At 40.9% G+C, this 14518-nt stretch overlaps 2 protein-coding genes and 1 long non-coding RNA gene across 5 annotated transcripts in view; 2 read left to right on the top strand and 1 right to left on the bottom strand.

Annotated features, from left to right (window-relative positions):
* Nucleotides 1-3298: 3298 nt before the first annotated feature.
* LOC138000439 (uncharacterized) lies at nt 3299-9371 on the bottom strand. Of its 3 annotated transcripts, XM_068846857.1 has the most exons (4): nt 9274-9366; nt 9061-9129; nt 7037-7119; nt 3299-4854 (listed from the first exon to the last, which is right to left on the bottom strand). In XM_068846857.1, the coding sequence occupies exons 3-4, from the start codon at nt 7083-7085 to the stop codon at nt 4169-4171; spliced, it is 735 nt and encodes a 244-aa protein (XP_068702958.1). In that variant the 5' UTR covers nt 7086-7119; nt 9061-9129; nt 9274-9366; the 3' UTR covers nt 3299-4168. The 3 variants fall into 3 exon arrangements, with proteins under 3 accessions (XP_068702958.1, XP_068702955.1, XP_068702957.1); XM_068846854.1 differs by lacking the exon at nt 9061-9129 and having other exon boundaries at nt 9274-9371; XM_068846856.1 differs by lacking the exons at nt 9061-9129; nt 9274-9366 and adding an exon at nt 7195-7342.
* A 93-nt stretch (nt 9372-9464) lies between these two features.
* Nucleotides 9465-13464, top strand: LOC138000440 (uncharacterized). Its single transcript, XM_068846858.1, has 3 exons — nt 9465-9620; nt 10887-11063; nt 12492-13464. The coding sequence occupies exons 1-3, from the start codon at nt 9612-9614 to the stop codon at nt 12981-12983; spliced, it is 678 nt and encodes a 225-aa protein (XP_068702959.1). The 5' UTR covers nt 9465-9611; the 3' UTR covers nt 12984-13464.
* Nucleotides 13465-13576: 112 nt separating this feature from the next.
* LOC137999130 (uncharacterized) overlaps nt 13577-14518 on the top strand; it is a 1403-nt gene continuing 461 nt past the window's right edge. Inside the window, exon 1 of the long non-coding RNA XR_011122899.1 lies at nt 13577-13949. This is a non-coding gene — a long non-coding RNA (uncharacterized lncRNA). The remainder of the gene's footprint in view (nt 13950-14518) is intronic.

The following is a 14518-nucleotide window of genomic DNA, read 5'->3' as shown; positions in this document are numbered from 1 at the left end:
CCAACCCCCTTCCTGGCAGGGCCTCTCCCAAACACCACCCATCCCAATCTGAGATGAATTAATTCAGTCAAAGCACTGTTTGTTTCATTAAAAGTAGAGCCGTCCCTTTATCAACTCAACGATTGTCAAAGCCAAATTAAGCCCACCTTCTGAATAACCATCGATCCAATTTTCGTCAACCTCCAGGTAATCAAAGGAAATGTTACCATCACCTTGTTGAAACCCCTCGCTGTTTTCCACTTCCAGCCACCGAACAGAGTCTGCCTCCTCAGTATCATCTCCATAGATAACAGTGTCTTCGGAAAAAATCAAGTAAATTTCCGCACAGAAAAGCGCAATCAAAGTTAATAAGCTGAAGGCTTACAATATTTTGCAGCAAGACCGGATGCTGCGACGAAGATACGCCATACAGAAGGTGCAATGAATGTGTTTAAGAAAATTGTGCAGGGTTCAAAAAAAATTTGTGAGATCATGCTCAATTCTGTAGGCTTTTCATAACGTCGAAAAGAGCTGCGAATCTTGGAGGAAAACCGATCTGCAACATGAGATCTCGTAACATCAAGGATATGACAGTTTGTGACGCATACATAACCTTGGACACAAACCATCAACATGGCGGGAAAAAGAAAATCTTAATTGACATGTTTTACGTTGCCTTTTTACATCTCATTTAATTATTTATAGGAGAGTGCTAGCCCTGATGTAAGGGGAACTATTCATTTGAAAGTTTAAAGAGAAAAACGGTTCCGTCGAAATTTTCCAAAGAAAACGAGTGTTAAAAAAACATGTGCTAAACTGTAAAACAGGTGTTAAAAGCCGGGTTCAAAATAAGCATGCACCTTGGAAGAAAACCGGGGCAAATTTTTGGCTTAATAGAATCGTGATACTGTAGCTACATAGGTCTTACCAACGTTACCAGCAATATTGTTTTCGAATTTCACTAATATACCGTGTCCATCGAGGAATTCTTGTAATAATCAGCTCCATCCATTTTAAGAAAGACAAGGAGAAAAAACGTTACCTGATACTAAGTATATCAACCAGTTAAGCATTTTCGTGCTTAATGATAAAATTGCAATTTTTATTATTGTTGTGTTATTCACGGTGAGTATCGGTCGTCATGTCATACGATTTCAGCGTTTGGACGGCATCCTGTTCTCGCAGAAATAGCCTTGATCTCCTGTGACAGAGTCAGACATTCCAACCCTCCCGATTTTATCGGGAGTCTCCTGATTTGATTGTCTCCCGCGCTCCCGATTTTTATCAGATTCTCCCGATTTATCATGAAATTCTGAAACAGGAAAAAAAAAAGGCTTATCTTAAGTAATTTTTGCAATCTGAATGTAAAACGTTACGTATTACACTTTTTTATCCTATAATGTCTCGCCCAGTCCCTCCATCGAACACCCCGTGTTGTATTCCACAAAAATGAGGTCAAAATTCAGGAAATGTTGGAAATGCCACTTAAGAGGAACTAAATTTGCAAAATTTTCGGGGGGAGGGGGGATACCCCAGACCCTCCTAAAGGCTCGCGCCTTGGGCGCTCGTGTGAGTGCCTTCGGCGATAAAAAAAATCCCCTAGCCTGCATAGTAAGCGCAAGGGGAGAGGCCGGGAAGCGAAGCGAGCGACCAAGCCGCGCGGAAAGGGAACTGGGGAGGGAGAAAAGGCTTGGTCACTCGCTTAGCTTCCCTTCCCCCTTGCGCTTGCTACGCAGGCTAAAAAAGCTATTCATTTTCCTTCAAAAGGGCTACGGTTGGAATGTCTGTAGAGTTGTTGGAGACCGTCCAGCAACACCCCGTGCTGTGAACGCAGGGGAATCACGATGTTTGGCTTTCCAGCAAGAAAGGCTACTGATATCCCACAAAACTCATGTTGTATTTTGTTGTTAAATGGACGGGAGTGTTTTATCGGGAACTAAAGCTTGTAAAATCAGTACGAACTCTACATCCCGGAACCGAGTGGCGTATTTTTCGTATGTAACACAAGTGCCACCACGCCACCGTCTAATAGACCATTTTCAAAAATGGCGACCGATTTAATATTCTATTGTGTATTTATGTTAATTGGACCTACTGGCCTCATTCAAGAGAAAATGAGGGGACAGAGAGGGAGGCTCCCGGTCCGGCCCTTGGGATATGTCATGTCCACGAAAGTTATTTTTAGACGAGCGGAAGTCTGTCTTCCGAGACATCCGCATGCAGGCCAACCTCGGTCTGATGTTTGAAAGAAAATAAATATTTATCAGCTTTCCACGTGCGCCGCCATTTTCTCTTTTCACTAAGAATCTGAGAGCGAGGAAAGACTGCATGCGGACGTCTCGGAAGACAGACTTCCGCTAGAACAAAAACTTCCGCTCGTCTAAAAATAACTTTCGTGGACATGACATATCCCGGCCGACGCCCTGAGCCTACCTCTCTGTCCCCTAATTTTCTCTTGCCTCATTCTTTTGAATTTTGCGCATCGCAGCGAGGCTAGAAAGGCTCATTAGCATTAAAACTAAAGAATATTTTATTTGGCCACCATTATGAAAAAAGTCTATATCCTCTATATCAAACCATTTGATAAAGCCACACTTTTCCCGTTTTAATTCTCTGTTTTAACCCAAGTGACATATTTCAGCATTTTATATTCTTCATTTTCCTCGTCCTCTTGATAATTTCAGAGTCCAGATTTTTTAGGTATAACTACTCTTTTTCTTTTGCCATCTCAGTTTTATCAGAAATAACACACACGACACAAACAGTGGTGACGAACATCAGATATAAACGCTTCATTTGAGATTATCTTTTACTTAACGTTTCGTCTGCATACATCTTCACAAGTGACGCTTAATACAAAAATGGAGTTTAAATATACAGGATCACTAAGTAACTTATTAACTATAAACTATTAAGTAACAATGGAGGTGATAAAAACTAATAAAGATACAGCTTTTCGTTGCTGACATATTCATTTAAGGTTGGCTTCGTTAAATCTTTGATCAACAGCGTCTCCTTTACTTTACAGTGAGTGAAATTTTAGCGAAAGGACGATCCGACACTCACTGTAAAAATCGGCTAGTGTGCGGCGGCCTTAAGTGAGTGAGTGAGTGAGCAAGACACGATTTGCATACCGGCAGCTCCATGAGATGACTATAAACTCGTTTTTACACATGCACGAGTCAAGAAGAAAAACCACTGGAAGTAGTGTTCTAAATTAAAGGTCCAAAATTTGGCATGAGGTGCTCATATTTCGAGATGAATCGTAAAAAGCGACTCAAAACTGTGAAAACACACACACACAACCTGGAAACAGTGCTATCTATTTTTGATTTAATATACAAAGCCAAACTGCTGCAGCAAGTGATAAGAGAATGTTAGCATCGACAACGAGTGTTTTCGAGTACGAGTTCTGGGATTGTGATTATTGCCTATCCGTACTGCTCAGTCCGGCGTGCTCAACTCCTCCCGGCAACTTGGCCAATGCCACGACTTTACATCGAAAAGTCATAGCGAAAAGCACAAGTATGTCAAAGGAAATTGCGTTTACGTTTCGCCGCTTAACGTAAAGGACATCACTAGAAAAGGAGGAAACACCAGCAACTCATTCAAAACTGATGCCGAAATGTGAACTTCATCCCATAATAGTATTTTCTGCAGACTCCGGGAACTCGTATTATACGCTTACCTAAATACGTAGAGCACGACTTCGACAACGACTACAAGTTGCACTTGCTCTCGAACTCACACTCGTTGCCGATGCTAACATCCTCTATAAGCACAATCACGACTAGTTTAGAATAACTTAAGTTAAGACTTACTGTTATTAAAGGTTCCGACCAAGTATTTCAAAACAAACCAAACTTTAATGAAAAAATCGTCTAAAAAAACTCCCTACCCCAAAAAATCCATAGGCCATCAAAAACGTATACGCAAAACAAAATACGTACGCCACGCAATTTCAATTGCAGCCAATAGCTAATGGGCATACAAAAAAAGGAAAAATAAGGCTTTAACACTTATATATATATTTTAGTGACTATGTATAAAATATACTGTAACAGTGAACAGAATCCTGAAACAAACAGGAAACTAAAGCTGTTTGCTCAACTTAGAAAACTCTCCTAGCAAACCGTTATCTTTTCCGTCCCGTCAACTTAACTAAACTGAAACATGTCGTATTTCTGTACTACTTATCTATAGCTGAAAGCGACGAAACGTAGGGCACATGATGAATGAAGCCTTTTCTTTTGAAGGCTTCCATGGCTTTCATACGACAAAAATTTGAGATCTGCTTCTTCGAAAAATACCCCAGATTCTTCCTGCGGTAATGAACGGATGTTTCGCTACTTGTTGGTATAAATCCTAGAAAGTTAAAAGTCTCTGTCGTAATGACCTTTTCCTGAGCTAGTGTGAAGTTGAGCTTGTATAGAGAGCTAAGTGCATCGACTTTTTGGCCATCGGGACTTTTTGCCAGACAAACGATTCCAAAATAAACTTCGCCAGAATCAATATTGTCACCAAATGTAAACTCGAAAACTTTATGAGACCAACTCGGCGCCCATTTTATTCCTTGAATTTTCCTTCTGATGTTGAAGTCGACACCCCGATACTGCTCCTCCAGTTTGGATACGAGATCTTCTAAATTGTGAATAGACATCTGTCTGGCCTCCGTGACTTCACAAGTTTCGTCCCACTTAGAGAAGTATTCATGTCTAAGTCTGTTTTGGACGGTTTCAGCGTCCTGCTTGCAGACTTTTACCCTTGAAAGGGCTCGTTCCATGTTTTCTCGGGCACTATTCGCACTCCAATATGCAAGTCCTTCATCTGTAAAAATCTCGTGAAGATATTCTGGTGCTGCACCTGGGTCGACTCCTGTTATGAACACCAAGAGTTAATTAATAATATGATTGCAATAGCTGATACAGATACATGTGGAGAAAAAAAGGAGGACTTTTCAAGAACAGCTTACATTTAGCTGCTAGAATCACATGAAACTGAACTACAATTTTGTAGTTTCTAAGCAAAAGCGCTCCCTTATTAACTTTGACCCAAAAGCAAGCCACTGGTCTAGAAATATTCGCTCGGACCCAATTGACGTCGATAAGTTTTTTGTGTTTGTATTGTAACGTGCTATGAAAAGACGTATATAGAATGCTGATTACCGTAAATGATCTAATAAACGCCAGGGGCATTTATTAAAATCCAAATAAAAGTTTATAGTTCTATATTACGGTATTTGTTATTGCCGTGACAGTTGTGGGCCACCGTACTATATCAATGCGGCGAAAACAGCAAGTTCATAGTTGTCTATCAATGTTCCTCCTCGTCATCTGGGTCAACAGTGTTTTGACAATTGGTTTCGTCGACATCCGACTCAGTGATGACCAGAAAAGGGTTTGGGAGGTTGGCTTATCCAGTAAAGAGAGCTTTAACTTTTCCGATCCCTCTTCACATGGTTGGCCGTTCTTGAAGCTCTGAATCAATGAATCTTCGCCCTTGTTATTCCTTCAAGGAATAACAGCGGCTGCTATCGAGCCAGAACAAACCGAAAGAAACAAATTGCCGACATTCTGGCCACAGAAATTAAGAAAATAACAAAAGAGCGGTATCCGTACTTTGAACTTGAGATCGAACAGGATGCAATGCGTAAGCCCTTGCTGTCCAACTGATCCAAGGTGTTAAAAAATTTGCGTGATTTTGCTTTATAGAGCGTTTTCTCGATTTTTAGATTGTCTTTTTTTTTTTGTGGGGGAGGGGGGCGTCTATTAGAGAGGGCGTCTATTTCAAACTTTACACCACTCTAGAGGCGTTTAATGGGTAGGAGGCGTTTATAAGAGACGGGATATTTATCAGATCATTTACGGTTATTAAGGTCATGCAGCATGGACTCTGACTTGGACGTTATGACAAGGAACCTATATAACTAGCTTAAAACCCAATTCATTGCTTAGCTTACCAAAATGCTCAACATTTCATATATTGAAGATGATATTTCTTCAATGGCGCCGGTGACTCGCAGGCTCGATTTCCAGCCGTTTTGGGTATGCGGTTAACATCCTCCTCCCAACGAACGGCTGGATGGAAACATGACGAAGCACCCGTGGCAATTGTATTTTGTACTTGGCAGGCATGCGACTTTTTGATTGGTGGAAATTACAATTGGCTGAACCAGTGATCCAGCCGTGGTGTGGGCGGAGGAACGCGGGAGCACAAAACGGCTGGTTAATCGAACCTTGGTGACTCGTGGATACTAGGAAAAAATGCAGGAGTCGAACTTACGAGTCCTTCCGCCGGATTACTAGTTCGGATGCTCTACCACTGAGCCACAGAAGACTTGTTTGAGCTAGGCCATTTAAACTACGTTTATTTGACAATTGTACCGCTATATTGCTAGGAGTGGTCATGATTGACTGTCAAACCGGTGCCACATTTTGGGTATTGAAATGAATGTCTGAGATGAAAACTGTTAACCCTGGTAGATGAATCATTAGCCTGCGTAGCAAGCATTTCCGTTGGGTTTCACAGAAGAGAACTTTTGACCGAATAGAAAATGAAGAGAGGGGGAGGGGGAGAGGAGGGAAGTTTCCTTCCCTCCTCTCCCCTTCCCCTCTCTCTTCATTTTTGCTCTTGCCCCATTTTTTGCTCGGTCAAAACATCGAAAAAGCCCGCTTCTCAATATTTCTCTTCTGTGCCCCACCGAAACGCTTGCTACGCAGGTTAATGAATCATACATTTTCACATGTTACCCCGGGAAGTTACCATGCAGCTTGGTTCAATAGGTGAGTTGGTAAGCCGTGCTGCACAATCGAGTGGTTGTGAATGGGTTCAAGCTCCGTAAGGCATAAAGGCTGAATTTTTTCAGGTTTCTTCGCTTAAAAATATGTTGCTGCTTAACTCCGATGATCTCATGTATATCAATTCCCACAGTTCAAATATACGTAACATCTAACAATTATTCGCCGAAGCCTCGGTGAATATCGGTGAATAAAAACCGAGTTAAAACTGCTTTGCAAAAAAGTAGTTAAAACGAGAAATTAAGATCAAGTGCGCCTACCTCTGTAGCTAACAACATGAGAAGAAGTTGAAGTTTCGACGTTTCCCATGATAAAAAGGTGTAGTAGGTGTGTTATACACAAGCTATATGGAAAGAAGGAAGCAAGGTTAGTACACTGGAAAAAAATTCAAAGGAATCATTACAAGAATAGAATTTACTTTGTTCGTCCACTGTACTTTCATGGTCTACAGGCATGAATTTTTGCGGTCACCTGAAGCGTAAGCTTCGATGGGCGGGCACTCCGTAATGGTTAAGTGTCCCTTTACCGTTTTACAGAAAGAGCCGAGACCATGCCGAGACCAGGCCTCAGTTGTTTTAGCCTGCATAGCTGGCGGTTTTGTTCGCGCGGAGAATGGGCAGGGCCGCCCCAACCCCTACTTAGTGCAAACAGGCTGAAAAGCTTTGAGTCGTGTTGTTGGCTACTTTGTTATTCAAGTCCGACCCTCAAAAATTGTTAATTTCCTATTTCCTGACTGACCCGTTTTTTCGGAGAGTAAAAAATTAATACACTGTCTGACAAACAAAATTGTGTAAAATTGTATTAACAAGACTAGGAGTCAGGATGGCTTAGTGGTTATCAGCCGCAACTCCCACCTCTGCGACCCAGGTTTAACCCTAGCTTGGAGGTCATATGTGGGCTGAGTTTCAGTCGATCTCAATTTGACTCAAAGGGTTTTTCTCCGGGTACTCCGGTTTTCCTCCCTCCTAAAAATCGACTCTAGATCAATCAGTAACATCCGGGCGGATACTCTCGCAGAGGGATAACCTCTGGTATCTCTTCCTTTCATTGTATTGAATGAATAAAGTTGGTATTATTATTATTATTATTATTATTATTATTATTATTATTATTATTATTATTATTATTATTATTATTATGACGCGATTTTGACAAACACGGTGACTAGCACTTGAACATCATTCTGGTTCCATTCGGCTATCTAATCCAATATCAGTGCGCTTAAAAGAATTATGGTAGCTATTTCCATGTCGGAAAGTGTGATGGATCACTTAAATATCTGATCGATATTTTCACCGCAGATTCCCGGAAGGTGAGGTCGTCAACCCAGCGAGCAGGACCTCTTTCGTTTTCTTAGAAAAATGGGAAATTCCCTGTTGAGCATACGTGTATTCGAGCCTCAATCACGAATTATCGGTAACCGGAAAAAAACAGGAGTGCAAGAAATGTTTCCGTGGAACTAAAAAAAAAAAAACATGGATTAAAAAGTTCCAGATAATTAATACGATATCCTGTTCTCTTTTACACAAAATTTTTAGGTTTCAGCAGACCAGTTCCTGTTTCCAATACACAGAAGAAATCTCCACTACAACTGCCACGCCGGAAAATTACATGAAAACAAAGCGAAGATGATGATTTGAAGCGTCCTGGCAATCGATCATGCATAAATAATTTTCTTTTAATGGTCTGGCAAGTCGAAACTGTACTGACTCAACCATTTCCTTGTATGAGAAGCAAACGCCTGTGGCTGTCTCCGTTCTAGTTCCGATTTTTCTCAGAAAATCGGAAGGGTCCGGAGGTCTTATGAAAACGTCAGGAGAACAAGCGAGAATTAATCAAGAAACCCCCTCCCCCCTCCCCCCTCCAAATGATTCGAAACTGAAAGATTCCGTGTGTTTTATTCAGTGTAGAAAACACGAGTTCGCGAAAATAAAATAACAAAAATTACGGCCGGTACAAACAGTGTTCTTCGGAATAAAATAGAAATAACTAACCTACAACTAATCAAAAGAAAGTATTGTAAAGGTTTCGAGGCGATCTCAGTGACTCCAGAAGTCTTTTCCCGAAATATTCAGTTCTATATATTTCTTCGTTTAAGGAAGACGAGGTCATATCAAAAATGAAAGCCGGCACAAACAGAAGCGGGTGATACAGAGATGCACGGCAGTGTTAATGCTTATAAAAAAATTGCGAAAAAATTATCGTTACAAAATTTCCATATCGACTATGCCGTTGATTGAGTCTAAAATTTCAGTTAAGGAGTGATTGAAAAACAGAAACTTACTAATGATATTTTTTGTATACTCGTCCTGTTTGTAAAGCTTTACTTTCGTGATTGAAATTGAGGTGGCTTCTTCCTCAATTTAAATTGGAAAAGAAAGAGTCAAAGATTATAAAGACAATATTGTACTGTTGGCGTTGGGGCAGCAAGGGCTGACACAAACTTGGATAACATAAAGCATAAAGTAACACTGAAAATATTGCGAGAGATACAAACCTGTCACAGAGTCTGAATTAAGCCCGGCTACAGTCAACAAGTTAGAAAGCTGCTTCAATGATCATCCCCGCGTCAAGTTTCCGCTTTTGCCGAGTTCACTGCCAAATCGAAAACGAAACCTATCTAAGCTGCTAAGTAGGGGACTATTACATTTCACAGTTATTTATGATAATCCCTTATATGGTCAAATCGAAATCGAAAGTTCTACTACAAAAGCGGAAAATAGACAGTGTTGGTCTCAAAAGCAGCTTGCTAGCGAAGTACTGTTGTTGACCAAAGACGCACTAACCCTACTTTTTTTGTTAGTTGGTTTGCCGTGATTCACACTCAGCTAAACCATGTCACAGGTCAGTATTTCGCAGACTAAATATCTCCTGTTGCTTTTAGTCCCCATTTTAGTCCCAAACTCGCTTTTCTTGGTTGGGTTTAAATTAAGATAGAGGAGGTAAAAATATTGCGCTGTAAGCATATTGGCGCGAAGTCAACCACGAATTCAGTGAAGAAGCGTTCTCAGGAAATCGCATCAGATCAGTTCAAAGAGCCCAATAACAAAATTGGCAAAAATAACAAAATATATATCGCCGACAATTTTGGCAAATATGGCGATTGTGGGGAAATTTTGTCAAATTGCCAAATGTATGTAAAACACTTCCATACGTGGTAGCCAGCCATTTTGGCGAATATGTCGATTTCGGCAAATTCTTGTCAAATTGCCAAATGTATGTAAATTAGTTCAATACGTGGTGGCCAGCCATGTTGGCGAATCTGGCGATTTCGGCGAATATGCAATTTCGGCGAATTTTTGTCAAATTACCAAATCTATGTAAATTAGTTCAATGCGTGGTGGCCAGCCATGTTGGCGAATTTGGCGATTTCGGCGAATTCTTCTCAAATTGCTAAATGTATGTAAATTAGTTCAATACGTGGTGGCCAGCCATGTTGGCGAATCTGGCGATTTCGGCGAATATGCAATTTCGGCGAATTTTTGTCAAATTACCAAATCTATGTAAATTAGTTCAATGCGTGGTGGCCAGCCATGTTGGCGAATTTGGCGATTTCGGCGAATTCTTCTCAAATTGCCAAATGTATGTAAATTAGTTCAATACGTGGTGGCCAGCCATGTTGGCGAATCTGGCGATTTCGGCGAATACGCAATTTCGGCGAATTTTTGTCAAATTACCAAATCTATGTAAATTAGTTCAATGCGTGGTGGCCAGCCAAGTTGGCGAATTTGGCGATTTCGGCGAATTCTTCTCAAATTGCTAAATGTATGTAAATTAGTTTAATAAGCACGCGCGTTTTTGAGATGCAGCCGGCAACGAGAAGAGAACATTTCGCGTGCCAGGACAGTAGTGTCTCCCACATTTTTATGCTAATCATCTTTAATGGGGAAAAGATACTTAGCAATGTAAATGTGGTTGTATGAAGGCAAGTTAAAAGGAAAAACAACTCACTTCCGGTTGCCGTCCGCGTCTCAAAAAACGCGCTTGCTTTAGCTCCTTAGGTGACGTGCTATCTCTAGTAACTTTTCACTTACTGCGTGGCTAAAATGAAGGAGAACTTAGCTCAGCGACAAATCAATGTGTCCTTTTTTTTCTTTCTTACCCCCGTAGATAGTTACCATTGCAGAAGGAGTGTCCAAAACTGTACAGGCAGTGGAAACCATGAACCGAGCCTTGGAAAAAGTGAAGGAAGGTCTCCACAGTGTGAAAGTCTCTCAATATGACGCTACTAAGGTGCAGCGAGAAATGGAGGGTGAACTGTTTGACAAATGGCACGAGGCTTGTGAGGTATGAAGTGTAAGGGACTTACTTTTTGTTTCATTAACATACGAGTTTGCTCCCAGCCGGGTAGCCGCCTGCGCAGTCATTCTTGTGACTCGTCACGCAATCTTTCCTCCTCAGGACGACAGATTGCATATCACTCTAAGCCAGCCTAATATCGGAAGAATAATATTTCAAAAGCATATTTGCTTGAAATATTTTTCAATTGAGCGCCTGCGTTAGTAAAAAATAAATTGCGCAATCGTTTATTTCCCGGGAGCCGTCATCATGAATGCTTGGCACTTGTCAAGGTTGCATTAATTTGAGTCAAAACCGAAACACGTCAGAATTATTCAAGATGGCGGCCCGAGAAATTGAAAACAAAAGTTAACGATTCATTCTTTCCTAATACAAACGTTCTCTTTGAAAAATCATCGAACAAATTTGATTATTGACTTTACATACTACGATCTAAAGTTATCCTTTTTTTTGTAGGAGTGGACGTTCTCTTTAAAGCTGGTGCAAGCACTGGCAGGTTTTTCTCAGTACCGTCCAATTTCCCAATGGGGGTGGGTTATAACCCCTGACTAAATGACTTGGATCTCTTGCAATCGTGGCAATGAGTGCACTTCAAGCAATTGCGGAAAAGAAACCTTGAAAAAAACGTTAACGGGATTCGAGAGGAAAGAAAAATAACTTTATTTAAGTGTCTAGTCGTTCTAGCGCTGGAGCACTAACTGAGGACGCTGTAAACTGAAATTAACAATTAACGCAATTCAAGTCAAATGTTGGTTTTTGAGGGGAGAGGAAAACCGGAGTACCCCAAGAAAAACCTCTCGGTGCAGAGTAGAGAACCAAAAAAACTCAACCCACATATGACGCCGAGTCTGGGAATCGAACCCGGGCCACATTGGTGGGAGGCGAGTGCTCTAACCACTGCGCCATCCGTACAACCCCAATCCCGTCATCTCGTGATCACTGCTGTTACCAGAGCAGCGTTCTACTAGCCACAGCTGTTGAGAGAGGGGCAATCATATATTGGCGAAACAAACCACTTCCGGTTATAGGTATAGGTATAGGTATAGGTTATTAAAGATTCATATAGCAGCCTCTAAGGCTGACTTGCATGAAATTACAGTATAATTGTATAAATGCAAATTGTAAAAATTTATGTAATATATGCTATAAATACTAAAAATATAAGTTCTAAAAAATTTATAACCATAATAACTAACTAATACTAAAGCAGCTCAGTAGCTCAGCAGCTCAGTAGCGTCTGCACATTGATGTTATGAAAGTTGATGAAAAACGCTTGGTGCGCGTGGCTGGATTGACAAATTTCCGCGGATTACGAAGGTTATATTTACAAGTGAACGTTGGTGGGAGGAGTTGATGTAGCTTGTGATCTGGATTATTTACAATGGATTCGAAAAATTTTATCTTATCTTATCGCAGGTAATGGAATCCAAAGGAATTGCCATTGCCGATATCCACGGCTTCCTTGATCATCTTCATGATGCTTACGAGGGAATCGATGACGACATGAGAAAGAAAATGAATGGAATCAAGTGGACAAGTGAATGGTCGTATAAGGTTGTGGAGTTCAAATACAACTCGGCTAGTGATTCTGGTGCGAGGTACGGGATGATAGCGTTTGGAAAATCCCCAGACGGAAAGTTCGTAGACTGTATGTACTGCCTCTACAAACTGGATTTCAAAGTCGCTCCAGAGAGAATTGTTACCAAAAAACAGCATTCGGCGCTGTTTGGTTTGTTCAATTGGGAAACTACTGAGGAGAAAGTCCAGAAAAGAGTTCTTGGCGTGAAGTCGCTGAAAAGCATCAAAAATTTCTTCCGCTATAAGGCTCTGGAGGGGTTTTACAACGAAGGCCTCATCGACCAAATTAATGTGGTACAATCGATTGAAGATGTGGTCGATGAACATTAGAAAAACAACTTTGGTGTTGCCGAAAATGAAGTATATAAGCATTTTCGTAAAACGTAATCATTTTAGCTTAAACATGTGATTTTTAGTTGTTGTTTTTTTTTGCCACTGATTGATTCTCAAATTGTCCTTAATTTGCTCAGTTTCAATTTCTTAACGTTTTCAGTCTGTGTGGATTGGACTCGTGCTTCCCCTGTAATCAGCAACAGGCTATGCTGTTTAAAACACCATACGGTCGTCGAAGCTATCACGTCTATACAGCAAGAGTAGTCAGAGTAACTGATTGGTTCTACGGTTATCCAATGCTATAATCCATTTCATTCGGTTAATTTTAAGCTTTCAACCTAATTTTTACATCCACGCTGAGCGTGTTTCGGCATACGAGCCTTTATATTCTGGCGGTGTAGAAAAGTATAGTGAGAAATGAAACTTCTTCTGTATTGTTAAAACAGAAAAAACTACCATTAAAACCCTTCTTAAAAAGGTTGCGTTAGACTTCTTCCTTTTCTGATTCGTATTGGCGGTATTGGGGAGCATGCACGTGACGTCGACTTTTTTGAGATTCGGACAGAAACCGAAAGTGCGCATGCCCTGTTTTCCCTTTTCACTTTTCTTCCGGCACAAACCACATTTATATAGGTGAGTATCTTTTCTCCATTAGAGATGATTAGTTTAGAAATCTAGGAAACACCACTGTCCTGGCTTGCGAAATATTCTGCTCGTCTCAAAACGTGACGTACTTTACGATTGTACTCGGGGGAAGGTGCTTATTTGAGCTAGGGTGGCGCCAATTCCAAAAAAGTGAATTCAAGCAAATACTGGCACAAACAGACACTGAATTTACTGGGTCGTGTTGGTGGCAAAAGTGGGCTAGCATTTTGCACTGCCGAGCTTGCAGCGCGAATATAGTATGTTTTCTAAATGTTTAAGTTCCCCGACCTCTTTGTTTCATCTTTTTCTAATGTTTGGGTACCCAGTAATCTCGTACCCAGATCTCACTCTGTCACTGGAAATGTGAGATCTGGTAAAGTTCGACAGTACACCGTTTTTCATTGGCTACTAAAAAAAGGTTGCGGCAATGTAATCTACGCTCCGATTGGCTTATTTCGCGGGGCACTTAGTGAAGGTTTGGTTTTCGCAAGCTCACGTGCTGTTGTGCGGAGGAAAGTTTTGTTTTTTTCCGACGCTGGAAAAGCTTTACAGTTGAGGAAAATCATTTTAAAAATTTGCGACATTTGTGTAATGATACCGACGAAAGCCCCACGTACCCTGCCACTCGAATAAAGTTCTGCGTAGCTGGCTACGTGCTACGCAGAAACTAATAAATTCAAGTTGAAGAATGTAATTTATTCAAAACAGTATTCCTCGTTCTTAAAGCGTGACTCGCGAATTAAGTAGTGATCAATTGTGAATTTTACGGCTAGATTACCTACATTTTTCACGAGATCGTGTCAAGAAAACAGCGCTCGTTGCAGTGTTAGGTCTAAGCACTCTTTAACATTTTCGCTTTCAATTCACGGTTCGGCTAACTACACTTT

Source organism: Montipora foliosa, chromosome 4, assembly GCF_036669935.1.
Source record: "Montipora foliosa isolate CH-2021 chromosome 4, ASM3666993v2, whole genome shotgun sequence".
Lineage (NCBI taxonomy): Eukaryota > Metazoa > Cnidaria > Anthozoa > Scleractinia > Acroporidae > Montipora > Montipora foliosa.
Note: the sequence above shows the minus strand (reverse complement) of the source record. Positions and strands in the feature narration are given on the sequence as shown.